The sequence below is a fragment of the Podarcis erhardii genome (assembly GCF_964252035.2).
Source record: "Podarcis erhardii genome assembly, chromosome: 1".
Classification (NCBI taxonomy): Eukaryota; Metazoa; Chordata; class Lepidosauria; order Squamata; family Lacertidae; genus Podarcis; species Podarcis erhardii.
This window is the reverse complement of record NC_138497.1, coordinates 92,640,432-92,667,348: the sequence shown is the minus strand read 5'-3', so window position 1 is coordinate 92,667,348 and position 26,917 is coordinate 92,640,432. Positions and strand designations below refer to the sequence as shown.

General features: G+C 44.1%; 2 protein-coding genes across 4 annotated transcripts in view; one reads left to right on the top strand and one right to left on the bottom strand.

Moving 5' to 3' along the window:
- Positions 1-18,329, top strand: part of LOC309346809 (uncharacterized protein) — a 69,146-nt gene extending 50,817 nt beyond the window's left edge. For all 3 annotated transcript variants that reach the window (XM_081871024.1, XM_081871022.1, XM_081871023.1), the window contains exons 3-8: positions 130-1,874; positions 7,579-7,675; positions 8,630-8,834; positions 10,034-10,662; positions 14,009-14,154; positions 15,413-18,329. In XM_081871024.1, the coding sequence (XP_081727150.1) occupies positions 322-1,874; positions 7,579-7,675; positions 8,630-8,834; positions 10,034-10,662; positions 14,009-14,154; positions 15,413-16,208 (3,426 nt within the window). In that variant the 5' untranslated portion in view covers positions 130-321 and the 3' untranslated portion in view covers positions 16,209-18,329. The remainder of the gene's footprint in view (positions 1-129; positions 1,875-7,578; positions 7,676-8,629; positions 8,835-10,033; positions 10,663-14,008; positions 14,155-15,412) is intronic.
- Positions 18,330-18,380: 51 nt separating this feature from the next.
- TSN (translin) lies at positions 18,381-24,604 on the bottom strand. Its single transcript, XM_081873622.1, has 6 exons — positions 24,437-24,604; positions 23,520-23,613; positions 22,007-22,103; positions 21,578-21,693; positions 20,379-20,458; positions 18,381-19,992 (listed from the first exon to the last, which is right to left on the bottom strand). Exons 1-6 carry the CDS (start codon positions 24,500-24,502, stop codon positions 19,756-19,758), a joined length of 690 nt encoding a protein of 229 aa, XP_081729748.1. The 5' UTR covers positions 24,503-24,604; the 3' UTR covers positions 18,381-19,755.
- Between the last annotated feature and the right edge of the window lie 2,313 nt (positions 24,605-26,917).

The following is a 26,917-nucleotide window of genomic DNA, read 5'->3' as shown; positions in this document are numbered from 1 at the left end:
GAACAGCTGTAAAGTCAGAGGTAGCGGGTGAGCTTCACTTTGGGTTACTTCTGTGATCGTTGGCTGCCCGTCTTCTCTTTGGATGCTGTGTCTCTTCTGTAAGCTCCCTTTTCTTCTTTGCATCATCAGGTGTTCTCCATCCACACGTGCTCTCACAGTGGAGATGTGCCTGCTCGTTGATGTGAGCACCCAGATAGCACAGCCCTGCTGTCTGTGGCTAGGACTCCTGAACAGCATCTGAGCAGTCCGACAACTCCTTCCTCCTCTTGCCCTCTTCCTTCAAAAAGCATCAGCCTGTTAGATTGTCCGCGTCGATTTGCTATGACATACATCAGCGTTGATGAGAGGCAGGAACACTGTCGGGTAATTTTGAGCTGCCAGAATAATCAGCTGTATGCACAACATGGCTTAAAGGATTTCTCAGTTAGCAGCATGCATCCACTGAAGAACTTGGACGCTCGCATTTTTACTGGGGACTTTAATCCTGTGAGCAAAGCAGACAGCACTGCAGGGGCACATCTGTATCGAAGTGTGGAGAATCTACACTGGGCCACGGGGGCTGAGCCGCATTGCCATCCCCGCTACGGAAATGTAGACAAAGAATTTGTTGTCCGTTACAAAGGCACAGCTCATTGGTCAAAGTGTTCTGCGGAAGGTACTTCATCCCCCAGCTCACCTGAATGCTGCCGACACTTCCCTCTCACGTTGGACAGAATTCCACCTGCAGCGCGAGACGTCACCCTTCCTCCTTGTGCCAAAGTGCCTCCGTGGCTCTTCTCCTCCGTCGACGGGGATGCCAAAAAAACCCTAAAGGAAAAACTTCGAATTCACAGTAGTAAAGCTGCAGAGATCTGCAAGCCTCTCAGACCTCAGGTTTCCTTGAATGACCTGGTTCCAAGGGAATGCTCTGAATGCCGGGCGTGCCAGCAATATAAGAACGGTTGTTCGGTGAACTGTTGCACCATATTTGTGCAGCATGCCACCCTCACTCACGGGCCATGGACAGCTCTGGGGAGTCATCGGCCTTGCTTTTCTCGCCGACTAACAAACCCAGAAGACATCAAGCAAGAAGCTCGGAGAAGGTTGCAGATCAGGAGACAGAACAGCTCACCCAACTTGACTCTCCATTGTGCCAGTGATGGCCAGGACATGGTCAAGTCCCAAACAACTGGATCCTTAAAGGGATATGAGGGGGAAGGAGACACCAAAAGGATTTTGGAGCTGAGCAAAAAAGGGGACTTCAAAGAGAGACTCTACATTCCAACTTTTGAAGAGTTCAAGCGGATGAGAATCAAGGAGACATGTTTTCTCGGTGGCAGCGGTGATGTGACAAAAGATGTGAAGGAAGGAACCCAAAAGTTGGAAGAAAAAAGAAATCAGAACCCTTGTTCAGGTGCCCAGCAAATTCTTGCCAAAGAAACGGTTGCAACGATAGATTATTATGATGATGTGTTTCATGAAAATACCCAGAGCACTTCTGGCCTTGTTGGCTATCAAGATAATTCATCTACATGGGACAGGAGCTTCTGCCTGATGAACATGCCTATGGCTAGGGACAAGCACTATGAAGTGCCAACTTCAGATAGAATCCCGGTCCCCATTTGTTCGAGTCCAATTCCAAGACCACCTCTACAGTCTGCTGCAGCCCTTAGGGAGGAGGGAGGGAAAACTTTTGCTGAAGGGGAGACTCAGGGATTGAATGCAAGACAACTAAGCGAAGTCCTCCACCATGCTGGACAGCCAGTGGTGCCTGAAAACCAGTCTTCTTGCTGCCCATTGCTATTAGAAGCAACAGATATATCCAGCTATGGAGCTAAACTGCAGAAAATGAAGGATGAATTTATAGGCTCTGCACTGGACCTCATTAAGAAGAGGTAACCAACTCTGTTAGAGTTCTTGAGAGCAATTTCAGTTTTTGGGTACTTATAAATGCACTTTCAAATTTAGCTGCATTAAGTAATTTATAGAATTTCCTTGCTGAATCAGTATGCTGCAGAGGTGTAATAATTTGCACAGACACTTACGCCATTAATAGCTTTTCCCCTTTTGACCTGTGGGGAGTTCCTTTCTTTGAGGTATCAGGCAGCTGTAGGGAAAGAGACAGTGTTGGGGCTGTGTTAATTTGTGCAGACATTTTCCCATATGCCACTTTGGGAGAACTGATGAAGCTGGGGTTTTTAACTAACTGCTATATCTGATGTCAGGAAGGAGTTTGCCTAACAATCTAGAAGGGTAGTCTGGGGATTGTGGAGAGGTGGGGGCTCCCTCTGCCCCGTGGGGGGTGTTTGCTCTGTTCCTTGAGGCACTGAAATGACTGGTCCTCCTTGTTCATTGACACACATCTAGATCTTCACAGGGAGGGTTAATTATTGACTCTGGGCAGAAGGTTGGAGGAAATGTCAATCATGTGAATGGAGGTGACACAAAACATAATATTAAAGTCTGTGACCACTTGAAAACTGACTTTCAGGTGACTTGGGCAAATAATTCAAAAAATGCTGCCTTTTCTAAGCTATCAATGGTTATGGAGACCTAATATATTGGTAGATTTCCTGCAGTGTGTATTTGGGGCAACCTACAACATAAATCCTATGAGGGATAGTTTCCATGATGAGTTCAAGGCAGAGACTGAATTCCCTTGTTGGAACCATAAGCTTAGGATTCACTATTCTAGGGTCATACGGGGTGACTGAATGGAACCCTTATTGGTTTATATATAAAGATTTATGCTCTGCTCTATCACATCTACATTCACATATCATGATAAGTCAGATTTTCTGGCAGATTGTGGTTTATTGTAAATGAGCAACATGCTCAATCACTCCCACCTCATTCCCCCCAGGCAGGATGAACAAACCAGGAAGTCTTGGCTTCCCATTACATCTAAGCTAGGAATCATGACTTGTTGCTCCCTAACAAGTCCACATGTCATAGGCCAACAACTATGGCTTAAATGGCTTAAAGTTTGCTTGTAATCATGGTTTGTTTGTTTGTTTGTTTGTTACGGATCAACAAACCATGAACCCTGATTCAGGTATACTAGGAAGCCACAAACCATGAACCCTGATTCAGGTATACTAGGAAGCCACAAACCATGAACCCTGATTCAGGTATACTAGGAAGCCACAAACCATGAACCCTGATTCAGGTATACTAGGAAGCCAAGGCTTCCTAGTTTATCTTTCTGGTGCTAGGAGGGGAAAGAAGCAGTTCACAATAAACCAGAAAATCTGGTTTATCGATGTGCAAACATGAGGCAATACAGAATTTGAAAATTAAAGTAACAAACAAGAATGAGAACAAGAAAACTATAAACTCAACAGAAAATACATAATATACAGCCTGGTGAAACCCATCAGAGCAGCAAAAGTCAATAAAAGGGGTATTCAAACATTAAAAACCACACAGGAGCTTGGAGACTGAGAAAATGCAGCCCTTTGGTCTAAAATAATTGAGGCACTCTTGTCTTATCTACATAGAGATTCCATTGTCCCAAGTGCAGAAAAACGCCTCCTCCTGCTCAGGTGAGCCAGTGTCTGCTCTTGTAAGCCATGGGTTCTGCAAGTATGGGACTGAGATCCATCGCACAGTGTTATTTTCTTTTGTTCACAACATCCCTTTTGCCAGGTAGGGTCATAGTAATAGATGGACTTTATCAAGCTCAGTTTGCTTACATTCAGAGCTTTCTGAAATTAATTCATTGCTATGAAAAGCACAATGGTCATTTCAACCAGTTGCCAAGCTTCTCATGACTTTGAGTCAAAAGCTTATGAGACCAAACAGTTTCCCTTTGAAATTGTAAAACTGAGAGCCATTATTTGCTCAAAACCCAGCTGTCATTTTCTTCCAGAGCTTTAGCAATCTCATGGAGGATCTTGTTTTGACGATGGGAGTTTCTGGCTCAGTGGCAGGGGTGTCACTAGATTTGAAAGGCAACATATTCTCAGGATTTGGCAGTGAAATGACAGGGTTGCAAGCCTTAGGTTCACTTCAGCAACATGTGGCGCTGAGGCTGCTTGAAATTGGGTCCTTGTGGCAGTTGCTCCATGGGGCCAGGTATTCATGTGCCTTGTCTTGCCGTGTGGATTTCCCCCATGCCGCATGATTTGACCCAGTGCTTGTTGTAAGAAAACCTCAGTAATATGAATAACATGGGGAGATCTGGTGTGAGGCCAGTCCGTAAGGTGAGCTGCTGCATACAGTCAATTGTTTACATGGAGCAGCATCCTTTCAGCACATAAAATCATAAGAAGAGCACTGCTGGATCAGACCAAAGGTCCATTTGGTCCAGCATCCTGTTACCACAGTGGCCACCCAGAAGCCCACAAGCAGGACATTTTTGCAATAGCACTTATGCTGTCTAGCAACTGGTAGTGAGAGGCATACTGGAGGTAATATAGCCTTCATAACTACTGGCAATTGATACCCTTTTCATCCATGACAATTTTATCATTTCAGATTAAGTTAGCATTCATTCATGTGAAGTGGAAGACTTCCTGGGTTATTCTTGTCATTGGCTTCTTAAGATTCTGCTGGAATTTTGTGCGTGTGTTTGAATTACATGCAACACATCTGCCCTTTATTTCTGAACTTTCTTCCAAATGTAATTTACTCAACACATTTATAAGCAGCTTAATGTTTTAATTCTGAGCCTCTAATTTGTAGTGTTTTATCTTCATGGAATAATCTAAAACCTGTCATGAATTGTAGAGCATTTTTTTTACTTGAGCAAAAAAGAAATGGTTGAAAGCATGATTGAAAGGTGATTCTGATTTATTACCTGTTTTACCTTTTGATTGTGAATTGTGTTTACCAGGCTTTCTGAGGAATTTGACTTCTGAAGACAGAGAAAGATGAAAACCTAGGGCATTATTAATAGTCAAGTCAGTGAATGGGCAAGAAATCAGATCATCCGGTATATAAGGAATTAAAGACAGGCAAAAATTTTACGATGACAGAGAAAGCAGTTAAGGAAATAAAAGTCCCAAGGTTAAAAAAAATAAAAAATAAAAATATTTGGATTTGAGCATATTAAAGTGCATGAAGTTGCTGGGCAAAATATTGTTTTCTTTCAAGGTCAAAACAGCAGCCAATGTCAAGGATGATATGGGGGAAGTGAGAAGAGGAAAAATTCAGCCATAACAGAAAGGCCCAGCTTGTAGAGTAGATGAAGGAATGCTAGATGACAGGGTGCCTCAAGATTGAAGTATTGCTCAGTTATTTAAGAGGTGGATAAAGATGGTTCCATAATAAAATCAAAGATGATGTTGGACCATTTGGGATCTGCAGCAGTGAGGTACTAAATAGGGTGGAGCCTTGGGAACAATTTTTTTTCAGTGAAGCAGGCAAATGGACTACCCTTCTCCAAAAACTGAAGCCAGTTACCATGTCTAGCAGAAACAAAAACAACACCCACCTCATATACTGATCATCCTAGCTTCATTCAAATTAGCCACATCTCTGATTGAACCACCTCAGCCACAAATAGTTGCAGTACCATTATGTACATTTCCCCCCCATCCAGAAATCTTCCATTACATTAATTCCTTGCTCTAATACCATATGGAAGAACTACTCTCACCTGGGAGAAAGAGATAGAATAGATGCAAAAACAGTCGGCCAAGAGTCAGTTGAGAGGATATATATCATGAGAACTATTGTACAGATAAGAGCACTCCAGTATCCAATAAATATGGAACTGTGTGTATATGATTTCTTGAATATAAAGAGAAATAACTTCCTACAAAGGAAAATTCCCAGTAGTTTTAATATAATTTGCCATTTTGCATATCGCCTGAAATACCTACCGTACTCTCTCTTTCTCTGGAAAACTGAGGTGGTGTTCACAGTTCTGTTTATTCTGCATCCAGTGTACTTCCACAGCTGGTTTGGGAAGCAGGGCACACAGAATATTAGCCACATCTAAATCTTGTAAACACCTTCCCTACCAAGTGCCACCCAAAACATGCCAAACTCCACCACAATCGCTCCCTCCAAACCTCCTTTCTCAAACTCAACTCAAAGGCTCATGAGATTGCAGTTGCAAAGGTTCCTGGGATTGCTAGCCATTTTTTCTGCTCTTTTCACACCATTTTTGTAGTTCTTGTGCTCTTTTAGGACTGCTTTTGCCATTTTCTTGCCTTTTTGAAGTTTAAATCTATTTATTTAATTGTTTCCCTGCACCGAGCATATACATGGCCACGCGAGAGTCGAACATGCGTAAGCGGGGAGATACTTTTACTGCATTTTGATGCCTTTCCTTCCAAACTAGCTTCAGTTGAGAAATAGAACAAGCTAGCTGCATTCTAAGCTGGGAATTCGTCCACAGTGTGTATAATATTGTGGGGCAGAAAGCGCTGTCATCCCAGTTAGGCAGAGCCATAGAGTTGGAGAACACTGAACTGGCATGGACTCCAACCTCCCTTTTCTTCCCCACAAGGCAGGATTATCCATGCACCAGCTCCTTACAGATCAATTCAGAACAATGTGCCACAAGCTGAAAGCAGGAGTGAACAAGTCACACACCCCTGAGCTGTCTTCATATCAGATAATACCAAGCGATTCATGAAAGTGAGCCAAGCCACAGGAATAATATGTATATAGATATTATCCAACGTCACTATCCAGAGTTGGTATAGTTACTCTGTTGTTGTTTTGTTAGATGATGTAATTTTTTTATTTTAAAAATGCTATATGAAGCAGCATAGTAACCAAAGATTCACTGTATATTTGTGAGAAAATGTGTGATGGGCCACACAGGGAATATTTATTTTAAAAGATGTATTTTGTGTTTTTGTATGAAGGGTTGCCTAGAGGGCAACTATCTAGAATGGTATACAGTTCTTTAACACAGGCAGAAGGAAGGATACTGCAGTCTCCTGATGATTCACAAGATCCCCAAATGCAATATATCAAATAAGCAAAGCATTAATTTTTGTGTGTGAGTGACACCTGGAAATCTTAAACCCCTTCACCCATTCATAATTGTGTGCCGAGTGTAGTGAACACTTCAAGTGAGCTACGTAAATGCTAAATGTTATCTCTGTTTCTGCCACCGCTAATCCTGTATATGTGGGTGTGACTAGGTTTTGTCCTCTCTCTTCTGTCCCTTGGGGCTTGGATATACAGTTTCCTCATCATTTATGAATGAGAAATTATTCATGGTATCTGATAATTTAGGGGAGCACTTTCTTTTTGATGACAGAACAGAAAGTTGTCTCCTATCTTAGTGCAAATAAAACAACTAACAGGGACGAGAAGCTTAAAGATTTCATGCACTTTAGATGCTGCTTTTATACAGAAATATTAAGGGGGGGCAACCCTTTAAATTTACAAACATGTTTCATTAAAAAAACCACACACACAACCCTATTATCCACTGCATCATTAGAAGTACATTTATGGAATGGTATATGTAAGAGAAAGACGATATGTGGTGCTTTTGACTTCACAAGGTAGAAAACCTGTAGAATAATACACTGTAGCTTTAAAGATGCATTTTCCTCCCAACCCTTGGAGTTGGCTCTGGACTGCTGTTTGTGCAGGACATTAATTGGGGTGGTGTCCCTTTTTTCACAGCTGCAGTGGCGAAGCTACCCCTGAGCCCCCCTCCAAAGGATTCTGTGAACTTAAGAAGGATGACCTCACTTTTGTGGAGGACTCGCAACAACCCACCGTGAGTTGCGTGGCCTGAAGCAGAAAGGGGTCTCAGAAGTGTTGGGTCAGGGAGCTGTAACTTTACTTGCTATGACAGCTCTCAGCTATTTTGCACCCCTGTCACTAATACTCTTCTGGCTCTCCTCCCTCCCTTCTTCTACCTCTCTCCCCTCTCTCTCTTTCCTGTTTTCCCGCACCCCATCTCACCCTTCCTGCTTCTGGGTGGCTGCGAGGAACAAGCTATTGAATGAAGATACCTAAGGCACATCAACACTACCGTGCAAATCCAGCTAAAGTTACATGTGACTAAGGGCCCCTCCAGACTGGTGCATTTTGGAGGTGTATTCCATAGTGTGTCATTCATGCAGTAATAGTGCGATCATGTTGGATTGACGCTGGACTGTCCACACATTATTCTCATAGCTGTCAACGTTTCCTTTTTTTAAAGGGAAATGCCCTTATTCCGAATAGGATTCCTCGCAAGAAAAGGGAAAAGTTGACAGTGGGTGCTGGGTGTCAGATTTGGCCATGTATATTTAAGTATCTTCAAGGGATGCAGGTGGCACTGGGGGTTAAACCACAGAGCCTAGGACTTGCCGTTCAGAAGGTTGGCAGTTCGAATCCCCACGACGGGGTGAGCTCTTGTTGCTTGCTCCCTGCTCCTGCCAACCTAGCAGTTTGAAAGCACGTCAAAGTGCAAGTAGATAAATAGGTACCGCTCCGGTGGGAAGGTAAACGGTGTTTCCATGCACTGCTCTGATTCACCAGAAGCGGCTTAGTCATGCTGGCCACATGACCGGGAAGCTGTACACCAGCTCCCTCGGCCAATAAAGCAAGACGAGCACCGCAACCCCAGAGTCGGTCACGACTGGACCTAATGGTCAGGGGTCCCTTTACCTTTACCTTATTTAAGTATCTCATATATTGTTTAGTAGAAACCTCTCCCCACAACCACCCCTTGCTTTCCTTCCAGAGCTCCAGCCCCAACTGCCGCCGATCAAGTTCTGACATCTCCTACGAAACTTCGGACTGCACCAAAGCTCAACGGGAGTGTCGGCTGCGGCCTCATTTCAGTGATCCGATGCCAACAGATGCTGTGAAGAGGAAACAACTGGAGCTGAAGATCGCTGCAGCAGCACGGCAGCATGCCCAGAAGCGCCGGCAAGAGAGAGACTCCAGTAGGCTCCCCTTGCCTCTTGCTTTGTGTGTGATTTGCAGGGTGTGTCCATGTCACTCATAGTTCCGGGTGTGTTTTGACATTAGGTTAGCAGTCATCATTCAGAGAGATAGCCTCCAAACATCTCACACTCAACAGCCGTGGATTATGTTTGCAGCCGGCTGTAGCCTCTTATTCCAGGGTCCCTCCAGAGGAGAGGGAATACAGTAGCAGCTCCTCCTCCAGTGTACTCTCTGTCTGTACAATTCATAGCAACAGCCAATAGCCTGGACTGGGCCCATACAGGACCAAACTGGCTCCTGGCAAATGCAGGAAAGGGGGTATGCAAAGGTAAGGCAGTGTCATGAGCTAAGCTTCAATCTAGTGCTTTCTTTGACTTCATGCATGATATAGCAAAAGGTGAGTAGAACCTGGAACAATTGTTCTGCAAGTATACTGAGCAGATGGAGCCATCAATATGTGGCTTCCACTTGTTGTTTGCATAGTTCATTAGGACAGGCTTGTTTCTTCCAACACACCTGAGCCAAATTCCAAATGAGAGCGTCCTTCCCTAGCTGTTGAATTAAAGAGAGAAATGTAGCTCAGAAGCGGAATATGTTCTTTGCATACTGTCAAGTAGACCTGCTAGCTTGTGGCCCACGAGACTAAACACAGTTGTGCATTGTGGCCCACCAGGAGTTTGATAAACCTCTACTTTTGGGGGGCTGCAAATATATAGAAGCACCCAGCAAGCAATGTAGCCAGTGGGATATATTGGTGGGTCAAAAGTTGTCTAGGTCTATTTAAAGGATCTCAGCAGGCAAGGCTAAGGAAACCTTGACCAAGGCTTTGAGGTAACATTAGGCTAGATGGACAATTTAACCAGTACAATACAAGGAGGGTTTCTGTCTATTTTTTTTTTTTAATGACCTGCTACTGTACCTTTAAGAGCATGCTTAGCGATCAGGTCAAGCTTTTCTTAGCATGAAGAAAAAGAAAATCTTTATGTATGTATGAAAATGCCAGAATGTAGCAACATATCATTAAGAACTAGATTCTCCCTGTCTCTGTATTCAGGTACTTTGCAGAATCCTTCCTGGTCACAAGGGGAAAAACAAAACAAAACAGGACAAGTTTTTTACTGTTGGATGAACAGGGCTGAGGAACAAAACAATGGGAAGGTTCTACAAATAGATTTATTTTATTTTCCTCCCCGCTCAGGCCCAGTGCTGACGAAAGCCAACCTCAACTACAGCAGCAACGTTGATGAGAACCACGGCATTCTGGGCGGCTCCTTTCGTTCCAAACACCGCTGGAGCAACGTCAGCAGTCTCAGCGCCGACAGCGGCATTGTGGGCGGGAGTGACGAGAGGGACAGTGCCGATGCCAGCAGTGGAGGGGTGCCAAGGATGAGGCCGGCTGAGATGGAGCGGGCGGACAGCGGCATCAGCCAAGTGCTGAGTAGGAAGTGGAGGAGCAAGGCGTCGGAGACGCTGGCATCTCTGCAGGCGTGGGAGGCCCACCAGCCTTGCACCGACTGTGGGGGGAGACACTTCCCGCTGGAGACGGATGTCCAGAACCAGAACAAGAGGCGGGCCGTCCTCTGCGAGAAGTGCCTGAAGTGCCGGACGGAGCGGAAGGAGTCGGTGCTGGAGTTTGTCAACACTGAAACCAGCTACGGGGAGGACCTGCGCATCATCAAGGAAGAGTTCTACCTCCCCATGCAAGCTGCTGGCCTGCTAACACAGGACCAGCTGCTGGTGGTTTTCGGCAACATACAGGAGCTCATTGACCTCAACGAAAACTTCCTGGAGTACCTTCAGGAAGAGATTGAGCAGGCCTTTGAGCAGGTAGTGTGTGGTCTCAGATTTCTTCTCCGTTTCCCTGTGCAGTTATAATGAGCTACTTTTCCCACTGCAGCTTTGTTACTATGGCACTCAAAGGTTGTGCCACTCATTAGAAAGGCACAATGCCTAATGAGCAGGTAAGGGAATTGAGAATGGGTATGCCTCTGTCTGACTCATTTTAGCTGCTGAAAGAGGGAAGGGGCCATTGCTGAGTGTAAGAGCACCTGCATTGCGTGTAGGAGGTCCCAGGTTCCATCCCCACCATCTCCAGGTAGGGCTGGGAGAGATGCTACCAGTCAAAGAAGACAGTATTGAGCTAGTTGATCTGGCTTGGTATAAGGCAGCTTCCCTGTGCTCTTGTTCCAAAGGGTACCAACTTTTTATTTATTTTTTGTCATTTCAATTGTGTGAGTAAACATCTGCCTCTAGCTCTGATTGGATGCCCCCAGTCTACCATAGGTCGCCTGTGTTTCTTTGTGATTGTCAACAAGATACGTCAATTCAAGACCACTTGGTGAATAAGCAACTCAAAAATCCTTTGTGCCTTGTAGAATCATAGAATCACCTAAGAAAGCCCCCTGCAATGCATGAATCCCTATGCCAACCTCCCCCAGCCTGGTGCCCTCTAGGTGTTGTTAGACTACAGCTCCCATCAGCCCCAGCCAGCATGTCCAATGGTAAGGGGTGGGAGTTGTAGTCCAAAACATCTGGCAGGCACCAGGCTGGGGAAGGCCCCATGTGCTCCTGAACAGACCAGTCTGGGGCTAGCTTTATGACATGTGGAATTGCCCCTTTAGCACTTTCAATTTGCTGCGCAGCGAAGCCTACCATCAGTTCCAAATATTGCCGCATTTCCATTGGCTGAAGGAAAACAATGCCGGCAGGCAGACGGTTGCGCTAGCACCTCAGCAAAGAGAATGGCTTTTACACGCCGCTGTGTATTTATATTATGCCCTGTGCTTTATTAAGGGCTCTGAAAGAAACAAAACACCCTTTTACCATGAAATTAATTTTTACAGCAGCATTCAAAGAACCCCATCTTGCCCACAGGAGAGCAATTAAAAGCAGCCTTGCCTGCCAACAATTGCCGGTGGCCAAGAACAGACGCAAGGCTAGTTAAATCCTTTAAGTGTTATTTGAGCCACGCTCCAAACTGGCTCTCTTTCTTGAACGTACTCAAGGTTACTTATAATTTGCTGGAACAGCAGTTCTTGATGGTTCATTATTACAGACTAGCACCCTGTGTACGGCACACGGCTCTGCGCCCTGTTGCTGAACTTTGCAAGTCAAATGCAGGAGAGAGTATTATTTTGAAGGCCGGATAATCGCCTTGGGGAAGGGCCAGAGCTCAGCAGGAGAACACATGCTTTTCATGCAGAAAGTTCCAGGTTCAGTCTCTGACTTAGCCATTTTTAAAAGGGAGGGAAGGGGAAGGATCATGTAGCAGGTGCAGTGAAGACCCTCTGCCTTAGAGGGCCATCAGAGAAGACAGTACTGGGTATATGGACAAGTAGGCAGGACAGGGATTCTTCTTGGTGTCAGAGGTCATGTTTTATATACAAAGGTTCAAGGTTTGATCTCTGGCATCTCCCAGGTAGGGTTGGAAAAGGGTCTTGTGTGAAACCCTTGGGGGTCACTCCCAGCCAGTTTGGACGAGGGTCAAGGAACCTTTTTCAGTTCAAGTGTTGTATTTCCTCATAGCTGACCTTCCAGGGACTGCATGCTGGTGGTGCAAGCGGGCAAAAGGTTTGTGTCTTTTAAAGCCAAGATATAATCATCCAAAATGGGGAAATGTGATAATGCTATCCACTGCGTCAGAGATGTAGTTGAACTTTTTAAGATGCTGGGGAGCCAAGGAGGGAAATCAAGGATAATAGAGGAGCTGGGGGATAAGACCAAAGGCGTAAAAGAGATCCTGTGAGCCATTTCCAGCTCTGCCAGTCACAATTTTAAAAATTAATTTAGAACTCAAAATCATATATGCAAAATTTGCATTGCAATACTTTGTGGGAATCTGTGTGCATGCACATTTTAATGCAGTTACAGATGGGTAGCCGTGTTGGTCTGCCATAGTCAAAACAAAATAAAAAAATTCCTTCCAGTAGCACCTTAAAGACCAACTAAGTTAGTTCTAGGTATGAGCTTTCGTGTGCATGCACACTTCTTCAGATTTTAATGCAGTAAGTTTAAAGGGTTCAGATGTTGAGCATTCTATTTTGACATATATGGGGTTGAAATTTTGGGGGGGAATAGAGTGGTACAGTCTCCAGTTTCAAAACCTCAAAAGTGAAGATTTAATCCATGGAATTCAACTGAAATCCAGTTTAACTTGCAAGGATGCTGTCTGCTGATGGATTTCAGCAAACCATTTAAGTTGGGTGGCATGTTTCCTTAATTATGAATGTTTGTTTTTGTTTCAGCAATAGTGTAGTACTCTCTGTCATAATTGAACCTCTGTGCTACAGCACCTCATGCTGGCAAAAAAGGGGAATGGTCTTGCAATAGTCTTTTGTGAAATACTTTTATCTTTTTTTAATTAGGAATCAAAATGTAACAGATTCTAAAAATATACATCAGTAGAGTAAATCATTAAAAGACATGGAAGGGAATAACAACATGGTTGTCAAGCTGAGATTAATCACTTTTGCATTGTGTTTGCATACACTTTTAATGTTCTACCAGAGTCAGTAGAAAACCATAAGAAGATCCCACTAGATCAGGCCAAAGGCCCATCTCACCTACCATCTTGTCCTCACAGTGGCCAATGAGATGCCTATGGGAAGCTCACAAACAGAAGCTGAGTATAACAGCATTTCCCCCTCTTGTGATTCCTAGTGACTGGGCTTGGGCCACTGTTTGGAGAATAGATTGCAGTTCAAGGAAAAAACGTGTAGCACTTTTCCTTGTTTTCAGTGCGGAAAGAGCTTAATTATTCAGAATGCATTCAAGCTGTAGTTCATGGCCAAAAGAAACTCACTGTTGAAACAGCTATCATGAGGTGTGTTGCTAACGTGTAGTCCAAGATCAGCTTTCAATTATATTAGCAGTTGCAGTCAAGGTGGTAGGTCTGGGCTGCATATTACCTGGATAGGGCTGGGACGGGGCAGGGCGGTGATGCGGTCAGGGCTGTGTGGACACCAATCTGTTCCTCCTGCTGGTATGTCCACACAGCCTTGCCTTTGCTGCTGCCCTGCCCCACCTCAGCTCCGTAAACTGCGGAGACACCAATGTCACCAGCTCCACTCCAGCACATTCGCCACAACTGAATATTAGGCCGGTGGCTTTTAATGGCCTCTAGTACCTCCACGTCTCTGGGTGATGTATTGCCTTGTGTGTTGTGTGTCCGCAGGGCGATGATGACCTCATGACTGTGTGCATCGGTGAGATATTCCTGGAATTTGTCAATATGCTGCCTGCCTTCCAGACGTACTGCCTCCAGCAGTCATCTTCAGTGAACATGCTCAATGCACTGGAAAAAGAGAAGGAGTTACTCAGGTGAGGAGACCTCTTAATCTTGGGTTGGTAGCAGGACCATTCAGAGCTTGTATGAAGCCCAGCATGGAAGTCTTGTTCTTGACATGACACCGTAAGTCCTGCAGGCCCCTGGTGGAGCCCCCCAGTCACCCTAGCCCTCCAAGGCCCAGGGCAAGTGTACCCAGCTGTCCCCGCCCCCTTGCACAGGCCTGGTAGGGAGTATATGCCTTGGGGCACAGACCCCGTATCTTTTCCTAAATGTATTGAGCGTTTCTGGGTAGGTAATGTATTCAAGAGATTAACTGGGTGTGTGTCAGAGGGGTGTGTGATCTGGGTTAGTAAGATATAAATTTGTGGAAATAAATGAATTTGAAATGATCGTACCTAGAGATAATAATGAATGGGGGCAATTGTAAGGGGATTAAATGGATTTGGAGAAGGATCTGTTGGGAAAACGAGAGTAAATTAATTGAAGAGGGGACAGATCTGGAGTGGGGTGCAATATAATTGAACATATTTGGGGTGTCCGATGGGTTTATTGTCTGTAATATTAAAATTCTGAATTTGCATCTGTACATATTAATTCAGATATGCAAAAGTTTGTCTATGAGCCCATACTTTGAAGCAAGTATGCTTTGGGCAGAGGGGGTTCTTCAATGACCAGGCACTTACACCAGGATACATGGCATCAACTAGAGCTGAGGAGTTTACCAATAAAGGCACATCACCAACTGGGGCTTTATCAGAACGATAGAAAGGCCGTGCCCATCCACCTGTGACATTCCCAGTACAGTGTCTGAGTGCTCCCTGCACCTCCAACCTCCTCCCCAAATCCGTTTTAGAGGGCTGGGGGAACCCCCAGAACAGATTTAGGGGGTGCACAGAGGACACATAGGACAAGGAGAGGGTGAAAACATTCCCTGCACTATTGCAACTAATATGCTAGATACTGTCCTGTGTCTACATTTGCATAAATTGAGTAATATTTAACAGCTAAGATATCAACAGCAAGTCTATTGAACCTTACCTTAGTGATGCATTAAACAAAGCCTGAGAACAGGGAAAAAATAAAAAACGTTCCTGAGTCTAGCAAATCAAGTAAATGGTTTTGCAGGAAAGCAGTATATATATGGGATCTTAAGTCATAATTACTTTGTAAATGTTAATCAATTAAAGATAACAAGGCCTCATGTGTATGTAAGAACAAGACCCTCGGTGTAAGCTTTTCTGTTTTCCTGTACCTGTTTACAAAATACGTTTTTTTTTTACCTCCCTGCAGGATTTTCCTCAATGTTTCCCAGAACGACAACACAGCTCTTCGCCGCATGAATCTGCGGTCCTTCCTCATGGCTCCACTGCAGAGAGTCACCAAGTACCCACTTCTGCTGAGCCGCATCATCAAAGCCACCACTGAGTACCACCCAGATCACAGCAGCCTGAGGGAGGCCAAAAGCCGCATTGAGTCCCACCTGGAGCACATAAACATGAAGACCAAGCAGGAAGGAAACTCGTGGACTTTGCGTTCCTTCCGCCAGGACAGCAAGAAGAACAGGGAGGTCATTAACATTGAAATGAGGGAAACCGCTATCAAGACTGTGGGCTGGCTGCGGGAAGAAACCCGCTTTGTGATGGAAGGGCCCTTGCAGTTGGCCCAGCCTCCTGATGGACAGTGGGTCAAAAAGGGCAGCAAGACCTTAAAATTCCAGAACATGCAAGTGCTCCTCATGGTCAACATCAGACGCGCCTCTGAGTCTAGCTTTGAACCCGGAGAGCCAGGACCTGTGAAAGATGCAGTACTGGTACTGATTAGGGACAAAAACAATGGGAAGTTCAGCTTGCTCAGGGAGCCCTTGAGACTCAGCAACTGTGTGGTCTCTGTGGATCCCGACTGCGACGACACGTTTGAACTCCTTGAGATCAGGCGGGAGTCTTTTGTGTTCCGAGATGGAGACAAGGCACGAACTCACCACTGGTTCAGGCAGATACGGAGGTACTCTCGGGAGCTGGGCTCCTGGAAGAAGCGGCGCAACGCCTTGCCCAACATCATGATAAGCGCATCGCACAATAGGTCATGAAAGGATTGCTGACTGTGAAATGACTTGGCTAAGTAAGCTCAGAAATTTCCTCACAACCTGCTTTGGGTTGAAGATCTCCTTTTCAACAAAAATTGCACCAAGGATGAACTTCACCTGGCCAGTTAGCATTGGAGCTATCCGTAACGATGTCATTTTCTACTGAGAATTCATTTGTGACGAGTACCACTTAAATGAGTGTTTCTCAAATTGAAGGAAAAAATGTGCCCCGTTTTTAAGCTTGTTAGATCTTCCATACAACCCAACTTAGAAACCTCATTAGGTGTAGCTACCTGGCTCCTACAACCTTTATGTCTGCTTTGCTCCCAACTGAGTGGTTCCTACACACACAGTTGCTCCCTTACCTCCGCTACTCCTCTTCTCAGCTGCTCCACAGCCCATGGTCTCTAGCTTCAGGTAACCCACAGCAGTCTGTGACTGACCATTCCACCCTTCCCTGTCAGCAAATCCACGAGGTAGACACTCAGATTGTGGGAAATCTTGAGCCTCTTTATAGACCTACTTATCAATAAGACTTACAAAATGCTGCCCCCTCTCTTGTAGGTGCCCCACAAACCCTTCTGGAGGCCACATTCCCCAATTTTAGGGGCATTGCCTGATGAGGTGATAAAGTGAGGGCCCCATTGAACAAGAACTGTCAAAAAGAGGCTGTCATCTTGAGAGGAGGTTGGTGGCCGACCCTCTGCTTAGTGTAACTGACTGAGCTGGTAGCGAAAAGGTAGAGTGTTGTTAGTTTGAAGACTGCCTGTTAAGTGTGGAGTGAAAGTTGAGAATGAGCTGTAGGAACATAAGGAGTTATTCTGGCTAGCCAAAATAATCACTTCAGCACAACTTGGCCTGAGGAGAAATCAGAGGAGGCTCTTAAGTGGTAAGAGGAGTGAGATCTAGATTCTGGGTAATGGGAATCTTTTGCACATTTTGTAAATAGGTATAACAGTGAAGACAACAAAATGTGTGTTGTCTGTCTGAGGGCAAATAGGCTTTACCCTGTGAAGACTTGCTCAAGGGGGGCAGGGCGGGCCCTTCAGATTTGTGGCCTACTTGGGATGTCTTCCTCTATGGTAATTAGGGGTTATTGGCACCAGATCATGAGGAGCAGGTCTCTAGAGAGAAAATATTGAGCTAATATTGTTAATAATGTGGGGATCAGATAGGAGTGTGAGATGTCTGACACTGCATGATTGTGCTGGGAAAAAGGAATTTTGACCATATATGATAGACTGGTTTCATTGTGCATATATTATAACAGCATTAGGCAACATCCAGTCAAATTTAGAGCAGTATTAACACAATAAAGGAGAATGTTTAGACAGTATAATTAGCCTCATTTCAGCTTGCTCTCCCAGGAAACATTTAATTCATCCATCTTTTGTTAGCTTATCAGTTTTCTACTTCTACCCTCATGCCCATGTAGGAACCAGTTTACCGAGTTTTACTTTGCACTGAATGCATGTAACACGTAAATGGAAAAGGAAGCCGAAATATATTCAGAGTTCACTCACAAACATTCCAGAATACCTGTATAATCCTGTGGATAAGCAATACTCTCTCCCTTTACGGATCACTGGATTTGTTTGTAAATGGTTAAAAACCCATTGTAGAAATCCAAGGAATGTCTTAACATCAGAAATCGTTCTGAAATACGCTTCTGTTAACAAGGCTCAATTACCTCTTCTAGTTTGTGATTATTTAAATGATGTAATCTAGTGTATTTCAAAATTTTAATTAAAAAGGAATCCGTTACATTATTGTAGATTAACATAAAATGTTTTAATAATTATGTTTCCTTGCACTTTAATTAACTTCTCTTTTTGTTTTCCATACCAGATCACTCCTATCCTAGTGACACATGAGAATAATAATAAAAAAGAACTCTGTAGAATATTAGAGAACAAAATATGTGGCAGCACTTTTCTATTCTATAGCCGACAGGAAAAAACCTGTAAGAATATCATTTAGCAAGATTTTCTGCACCAGTTGTGAACCCTTTATCATAGCCTTCCTCCCAAAATGGGCGCTGTAGAATTGCAGTGTCTTGAAAGAAGGGGTTTTCGTTAAAATGAAGAAAATATGATACCTGTACACTTAACAAGTTATTGTGAATTACAGGGTGCAAGCTTGTAAGAAACATAACAAAATCATAGACACACAGTATTAAAGAACAGTGTCTTTTATTTACCCACATTAACAAAGGAAGAATTTGCTTTTCAATGAACTTTCCCCCACCCATCCCAAAAAGTAACCAGAAAAAGGCAAAGATTTACAAACAAAAGATACTTACAGCCACTAATATTGTAAAGTACAAATATTTTTCTTATCTTTTGGAGGTGATATTTGTCAAAGGAAAAACTTTAGGGCAGGGGGAAAACAGATCCTATACAGCACACAATATGAAAAATGCTCAGACAAAACAACACAGTATATTGCAGAAACAAATTTTGCACATATAAATGAGATTCAGAAGATGGATGTTAAATACTAATACAGTGGAGGTGAAAGAAGAGTGATTTGCACCTGCACCCTACATACAAAAGCTGTGCTCCTATGCACAAAGCAACTCGCCTCCATGTACATGTATTTAGGATCAAGGTAAGTGTCACCGTTTTTTGTTAAGGCCAAACACATTCTTTGCTGCATGATGGACCAAGAATGTTATATAAAAAAGATACGATACAAAATGAAGGAAATGTGAAACAGGTCACTTAGAATTCAAAGGAACACAAACACCTTTGCCCTGTTACGTAACTACTTACCTCCTTGAAATCTGTGCTCCTCCCCCCACAAAAAAATCACCTAAAACATGTTCCAGGATTTGCTTTTTAAAACTTATATATATATACTTGGAACATGCCCACAAGCAACTGTTCAGCTTCAATGACTATTTCACGTCTCTTCCCAAATGTAAAAATCAGCATGTTTAAGGATACAAATATATGTGTACTATATAATGGTGACTATTTGAAAACATATATTCCCAACAATATTTCTACTGAACTGATCATCCTAGTTCTGAACTCTTGATTTTATGCAGCAATCTATCTGGTTTACACAGATGAGCAGAAAATGAATGCTTTTTGACAAGCTGTTTACACATCAGCTGCAGCCAAGTACTGAACTTTTATTTATTACAAAGGAGCCCAGGGCAGCAGTGTGCATAAACTGTGCTACATGTAAATGACGTGGAGATCCAAAAAGGATGAGGCTTGAACAAAGGCTGTGACGCAGGGGGAAAATAATCCCCATGCTTGGTTCTGCAGGGATAATGGGATAGCAACAGCTGTAATTCAGAGATGACAGTTTGCTTACACCAGTGTGACTTAGGACTCCAAGCAGCGCCTGCTAGAGGGGCTTGGGGGGTGGGGAATGAGTGCTTCTGCTTGGACATACTAAACATTCCTTTAGGAAAAAACAACAGTGGTATGCAGCTTTGTGGTTCCTCTAAACTACTGCTGGAGAGCTCAGGTTAAAGCTTCTCCTTCATTGGCAGCAAGACTGAGGTAATGATTGCTTCAGTTCAACAAGCCCCCCTCTATTTCTCCCCACCAGCATTAGCAATTGAGTCCTTGTTGAGTCCTCTGATTGACAGGTCATAAACCACCTCCTCTATCTTCTTGACATCGTACTTGAGGCCATCGTAGCGCTTCCTCAGGGAGTCATTCTTCAGGTTGAGAAGGCGGAATCCGGAATCCAACTCGTTGATAAAAGCAGAGATGCGGAGGGGACGGGCGTAGTCTCCAGCTGTGACACTGTTCACTGCCAACCTAGCCTATGGAAGAAAGCAGAATGGTGCAAGATAAGCAGAGGTGCAGAGACCAAATCGGGCTAGGTAGGCCTTACTGGAGTCCCACAACAGTATTAACATCTGAACAGGGTATTCAGCACTTTGTCTTCCTTCCAGAGGATAAATTATACTGGCTTTTAGAGCATATTTGATGAAGAAGCCTCAATCTTGTGAACTTTTACTATTAGTAGAGTAATATGCAACCATAAGCCTCCCTTTGCAGAAAAAGAGCAACTAGCAACTTCATTAAAGAAAGAGCCATGGTATGTAACCTCTAGTTTTGTCCACACAAGGCCCTGGATATTACTTTCAGTCCAACTAGGTAAGTCATGCTGCATTAGTTCTAAAACTTCTCAATACTCTTTACTTACCAGCTCACTAGCCAGAGTCAACACCCCAGAGAGGTAATCCTCAATGTCCAGGTGAAAGCCTTTCTCTCTTTCAGATTCAACTGCAAAAAGAATGAATGGATTTGGATTCAACTCTGCTAATACAAATCATCTGGGCTAGAAGACTGCAAAATGAAAGGAGTGCCAATTCAAGTTAGGCCTTCCTTTTAGGTTAATGGTTAGTTAATTACACTGATCAATTCAAATATAAAATACTAAAAGTGTTCATCCAAAGAAAAAGTAATCTGAAACAGCACAAAGCATCCACGCCCTTCACACAGGATGTATACCCTGGTAGCCACCAAAAGTTCCAATATCAGTGCTGCTGTCCAAATGCCTGGAAGAATAAAAATGTCTTCACCTATTGGCTGAAAGAGGACAAAGCCAGTGTCAGGTGAGTTTCCCTGGGGAGAGTATCCTATAACTGAGGTTACCACTGAAAAGGCCCATTCCCTCATTGCCACACTCCGACATCTCTCGGTGGGTGCACACAGAGAAGTACCTCGGATGTTAATCTCAGACTCTAGAAAGGATTGTAGGGTTACATATCTGAGCCCCAAATCCCAAGCACCAAAGCTCAGTGGCTGACCACATTATTTACATGCAGAAGGCCCCAGGTTCAGTCCCTAGCATCTCTAGTTAAAAGGATTTTCAGGTAGCAGGGCTCATGGGGAAAACCTCTGCCCAAGATCCTCATGAGTAGCTGCCATTTAGAGTCCACACTGCTGGAGTAGAGCTGCAATCCTAAACATTTAGTAAGCCTCACTGAATACAAGTGTGGCTTCTTCAAAGTAAATAAGAATGTATAGAAGCTTCATATAATTAATGTGTATACCTAATCTTCCCACATTCCCCTGTCTTTCACTGTGGACTTTCTACCTTTCCAGGGAGCCTGCAACTCTGCTAACTCATAGCTCTCGAGCAGTGCATATATGGACTCCTTTTTTTACTAACAATTACTAATTTTTTCAGTTAAAAAGGGAACCTTGGCAGAGCTGAAGCAGAGGTCTAGTCTTTATTTCACTGTCAAACTATGTCAAAAGGTTTTAGAAGGAAGGCTAAGTGACATGTAAAAGCTTTCTGACATGCCAATTTAGGTTAACATTTTACTGAATTTCTTAGACAGGGAGCCTTGCTAAAGCCAAATGTCATTGCGTTTAAGTGGAAAAACATTTCCTTACTTCCAAGTATTTCTGTAGCAGCTTCCCGAGTCACTAAGGTTTCTGTCTCCAAGTAGACAACAAATGCTGCTAAGAACACCAAACGTTGTAACACAAATCTCCAATGTTCATTAAATCTGCATGGGGGGGAAAGAGAAAGTGATTCCTGGCACTTTAAACAGAAGACTCCTGCTGGATCTGACAAAATGCCCATCTAGTCCTAAATCCTATCCTTGTGGTGGTACAATAGCATCCTCCCCACTTGTGATTCCTAGTAACTGGTATGCTGAAGCATGCTGCCTCCAACAGTGGAAATAAATCATAGCCACCCATATTAAAATGATTGGTTTGAAATTGCTCAGTAACAAATGTAACTTTCTATATGGAAAAAAGATTAAAATATTATAAAAAAGACCACAAAAGGCAGGAGGAAAGTGGACATTTACTAACCTGTAATATTGATCTGCAGGGAACTTGTTTTTCAGAGAGGCCAACTGTGTCCTAACAGTACCAAAGTGTTCACGAGCCTTCTGACACTTCTTTGGTACTGAAATTAAAAACAAACACCACTTAACCTCGAAAACAAAGGCTAGTTATTTGTTTTTGAGTTTCTTTAAAGAAAACACCCTTTAGGCATAGAACCATGAGCAAAGACAATACTGTGATACTTAAAAGAAACAGGTTTCTTATTTATTTGCTATCTGTACCTCCCTCTGAAGAACACTGGGTTGTTTACAACATAAAAACACAAATGTATGCACTATAATAATGAACAACAACCCCAACAGCATTTATATATTTATTAATTTTCTATTAAGTTTGATTCACTGGATCCATCCATAGGACACCACAATCCTATGCATCAAAACTAAGTTCCATTAAGTTCAATGGGGCTTATTCCTAGCTAAGTGGATACAGGACTGAAACCTAAGTTAGTCATGGTTTAGTCCCACTGAAATAAGTTCATAATGACAGGAGTGGTTCAGCTGCAGCAATAGGTGCCTGGAAACAGTCACTGTCATTTACAGGGAAAGACTAGGTGGGTGGGTGAGTTAGGGTTCTGTGGATGCACTGGAAGAGGCAATCCAGGGCTCCTGCTAGCTAGCTCGTCTGTACAGCCCTGACCTTCACACCACCTACCCCTTCCTACCCTCAAAGTAAATGGCAATGACTCTGCTGTGGGAATGTTATTGCAGCCACTCTGCTCTACTGGGAGATTCACTCCTGCAACTGGGTAAGCTGGCAGATGAGTAGAGGTGTGGAAGCAAATGTGCTAGCACTACCCACCCCTAATCCCCATGAATTGGAGGGTGGCAGTTTGAAGCAGGAAGCCTGCTTCTACTTGTTTAGGCTCCCCACACCTGGAGTGAACAGAAGGTAAACTGTGACTGAATAGTAATTCTCTGGGTGATCTGAAGCAGATCAGCAAGGATTTCTTACTCAGATGTGTTTAACACTTGCAACAACAAAATGACCCACTAAATTGTACTGCTGAAATGGGGAGGGAGTGGATTATTGTGTGGAAAGACTGTGTGCTTTGCTCAGTTCTGGCCCTTAAAAAATTTCCAGGTTCTGAATTCTTTCATTCTAATAGTATGTCTTTTGTACCAGGCTCTGCTCAAGCAGAGTAGAACCCACAAGCTGCCCTGCCCTGTCTGATAGGATATAGAAACCAGACTTGTTTTAAGATTTCACAGCTGAATAAGTCTTTGTTGACTAGTTAAGTGCCCAATAATGAAACAGTCAAATTTAGTGTTATAATCTATTGTACATGATTCACTTTCCTGCATTTCCAATTCACAAAGAAACTGAAGTAGAAAAATGTTTTTCACAAAACACATAACCATTTCACTTTTACGTTACTGAGTAGCATCTTTTATCCTCATCTTCTGTAACCATCCTTTATGCATGTAAACATGTTTGTGACTTTTTTTTCTCAATAGGCAAACAAAGCATGACCTACTGTCCTGAAATCCAGACCCCTGGTGGACTCCTTGTAGCACTGTAAGAATTTCCCGGGCTGTTTGCTCCAGAGTTTGAACAACTTTCCTGATCTCCTGTAAACAACAATAAAATACTCAGAATATGATGGTACAGAAAAACATGCAATGTGTTAGCACAAAGCTGCTGTTCAATTTTGCCCGTCTTTCTCTCTAGTAAATTTCTAGACCTCTGGTTCCTAATTGGGGGCCCATGGACCCCAGGGAGTCCCAGTAATCCACCCGGGAGATCTGTGGCACCATTCATGTAACAAAAACTACCATAGGGATATCAAACTTTTTTAAAGTAGTGGGTCCATAGCTTGGCTTTTGAAAAACGGGGTCTGCACTACTTAGCTAACTAATGGTTATCTATGAGGCAATTAGGTTGTTACTATGATTCTGTTCATCATATTGCTACTTGTGATGGGTCAGTACCCCATAGAGGATCACACCTTGACCCAAGATGGGTGGCAGTGCTTGCAACCATCACTGGTTGTTGTTGTTGTTTCTTTGTTCAGCTTTGACAAAGAATAGGCGCAAAGGAGAATAAGATCTTTAACGGTGGTGGTGCAGGGCAGAAGATTTCAGCCTATGCAATTTCTCTCACACTTAGCGTAACAAGCAGCAACAACTAAATTTCCCTCTCCTGGGCCGTTATGTAAATGTCACAGGAGCCACAACAGAGGCACATAGGGCGGTTTTGGGTTTACGTGATAGAAATGGGTCCCATGTTTCAGGCATGCAGTTGTTAAAAGGTTGGCTCCCTCGGTTTGGAAGGTAGGAAAACCAGGGCTCTAATCCCCGTGATCCGAGGAGCAGCGAAAGGGAAGGCAGGGATCCCCCTTCCGAGCTCTGGCGAAGCGTCCGTGGTCCTCGCCCCGGCGCGACCCTCTCTCACCTCGCGGATATCCTGGTCGGCCGTGAGCACCCCTTGCAAAGCGATGAACATCTCGCTGACGGACATGGCGACGCCGCCGAGGAGAAGCTGCGAGTCGGACGGGCTGCAGGGACAACGCTCTGGGCACTCCCACCACTCTCCGTGCCGCCAAAGGGACGGGTCCTTCCACACTGCCGTCGCGGGGCTGCCCCGCTCGCTGCCTGACAGGAAAACGCACCGCTCTCGTGCGTGTCCCAGCCCCAGCCCCTAGGCGTCGTTCTTCGCAGGGCAGTCAGCCCCCCGTTGGCTTCCATGGGGGCAAGTAGACGTGGGCAGAGGCAGCTGCACAGCCTAAGTGGAGAGATTAAACGGCTCCAAGGTGCTTACTCGTCGTCTTGGCAACATTTTACATATCGCTTTCTACCTGGGGGAGCTCTATAAACAGGGCAGGTCTACGGTGGGCTTAAGGCTTAAGATGCTGCCTTAAGTCAAGTCAGGCTCTTGGCCCACCCATCCAGGATTTCAGGCAGGAGTGCTTTAAAAAAAAAAAAAAAAAAAGGCCTCCTGGGAGATGCCGGGAATTGAACGTGGGACCATGCGCGCGCAAGGTGGGTGGCTCTAGCAACGAAGCCGCAGCTGGACAGCTGAGCCTCTGCTTTACACAGAAGTCGGTCCCACAGTGTTGGGTGGTGCTTGCAATATTCCCCATTGCAAAGCAAAAGGATGCAAGGGTGGGTGGCTTTTGAGGTCAGCCCCTTCAGGCTGCAATTCCTATCCATGTCGACCTGGTATTATATAGCTCCGTGGGAGTAACTTTGCTGTTTAAACTGCCGCTTGAGCCTCCGTTATTAGTGGTAATATATCGCCTTTGCCACGAAAAGAACCAGAAGCTAAATGACCACGTTAGGACACGCTGTTTTAAGACAAACCAAACCTGGACTGCAGAACAACAAACCAGGCTGGGTCCCCGCTCCCCACCCTCTAAGCAGCTCTAACCCTTTTGTGGGGTATTTGCCTCTCGGGCTGCACGTGAGTTTATTGCTGCCTCGAGATGGCGGCTCCTTGTTAAATTCCAATTTGACGGATGAAATACGTTCGCTGGATCGATTGAGCAATAGCCCTCCCCCCGCCTCTTGGTTCAGCTTCCGCTTAGTCTGTGGTTCAGTCTCAGCCGCAGCGAAAGAAAAGGGGGCCTTTCCTATGGCTGGCGCGGGATACGCTCTGCCTTATTGAATGAAATACCTTTTCGCATGTTTTATCTTAAATTAGCAGCAGCAGCCTAAACAACATCCCATCAGAATTCAGTACATATGTAACAACAATAATAGCAAGAAGAACAATGAATTTGGGAAGGAGGCGCTGTTTTCTTGGCTGGCAAAGATAGAATAGCAAGAATAATAATAAATTTGGGAAGGAGGCGCTGCTTTCTTGGCTGGCAAAGATAGGAATCGCCACCTTCAAAACGCTGGTTTTTAGCTCCAGGTTTGGGATTGCGCGATCGGTGCAATTGACGAGCTGCGGGCTCGAAAGCGACGTCCTCTCTGATTTCTTCTAATAAGAGAGGGGCTCAGGGGCTCACGGTTGACGTTAGGCGATAGCGAGGGGCCGCTCTCTCTTCAGGAGTACCCCTTTCTCCCTTTTGTTATTACAAGACCGCCAAAATGCCAGCCGTAATTACTGGGGATGGGGATAGTGGTGTGGGTAGGCTGAAAGTCTGGCTAGAAATAAATATAACTAATAAATAAAATCAATAGCTCTGCAGAAGAGGGCACTGCAGCAGATGTAGCTTGCATGACAAGCCATGCCTCCTGAAATTCCATTTTTCTTCACAGCTCTTAAGGGTGCAAAAGCTTTGTCTCTTTTTGCATCAGGCCACCCAACATTTGAACACATGCCAATTATGTCAGCTAAAAGCTTGCTTTGTTCTTACAAGCCGAGAGTCTTAGGAGCTGACTTTCTGCGCATAATGCAATGACTGTACAACATATTTAGGAGTTCTTAATTCACAAATTATAATGAGAATGCAGTACTGGATCCAGCTACACTATCATTATCACAGTTTTGCAAGACATAATATTAGGGAAGCTATGTAAATGCTTAGCATTATCACCTCTTGAGTTAGTAGACTCCCTAGTATGTGAAATACCATTTTCTTTTGATGTCTCCTGATCTCACTGAGGCATCTTAGCTTGGTCATAGTGTTGAGCTGGGGCAATATTTTTACCTATCCGATAGTAATTGCTACTTCACATGCCTTTGCCTTGCAAGTACAAAAAACACAGAGCATGTTCATACAATGAATACCATATTAAAGAGAACTGGCTTGTTTGGTTTCTAACCATTAGCCAATATTGGGGTCATGTAATGTTACTACCAAGGATAGAGATATAGATCCTGAGCTTGAGTGAATTCAGATTGCATTCAACAGCTTTTAAGCAATTCATAGTACTAGAAAGTAACTTCTACTGATTTAAAGGGTTGCATCTGATAAGTCCTACTCAA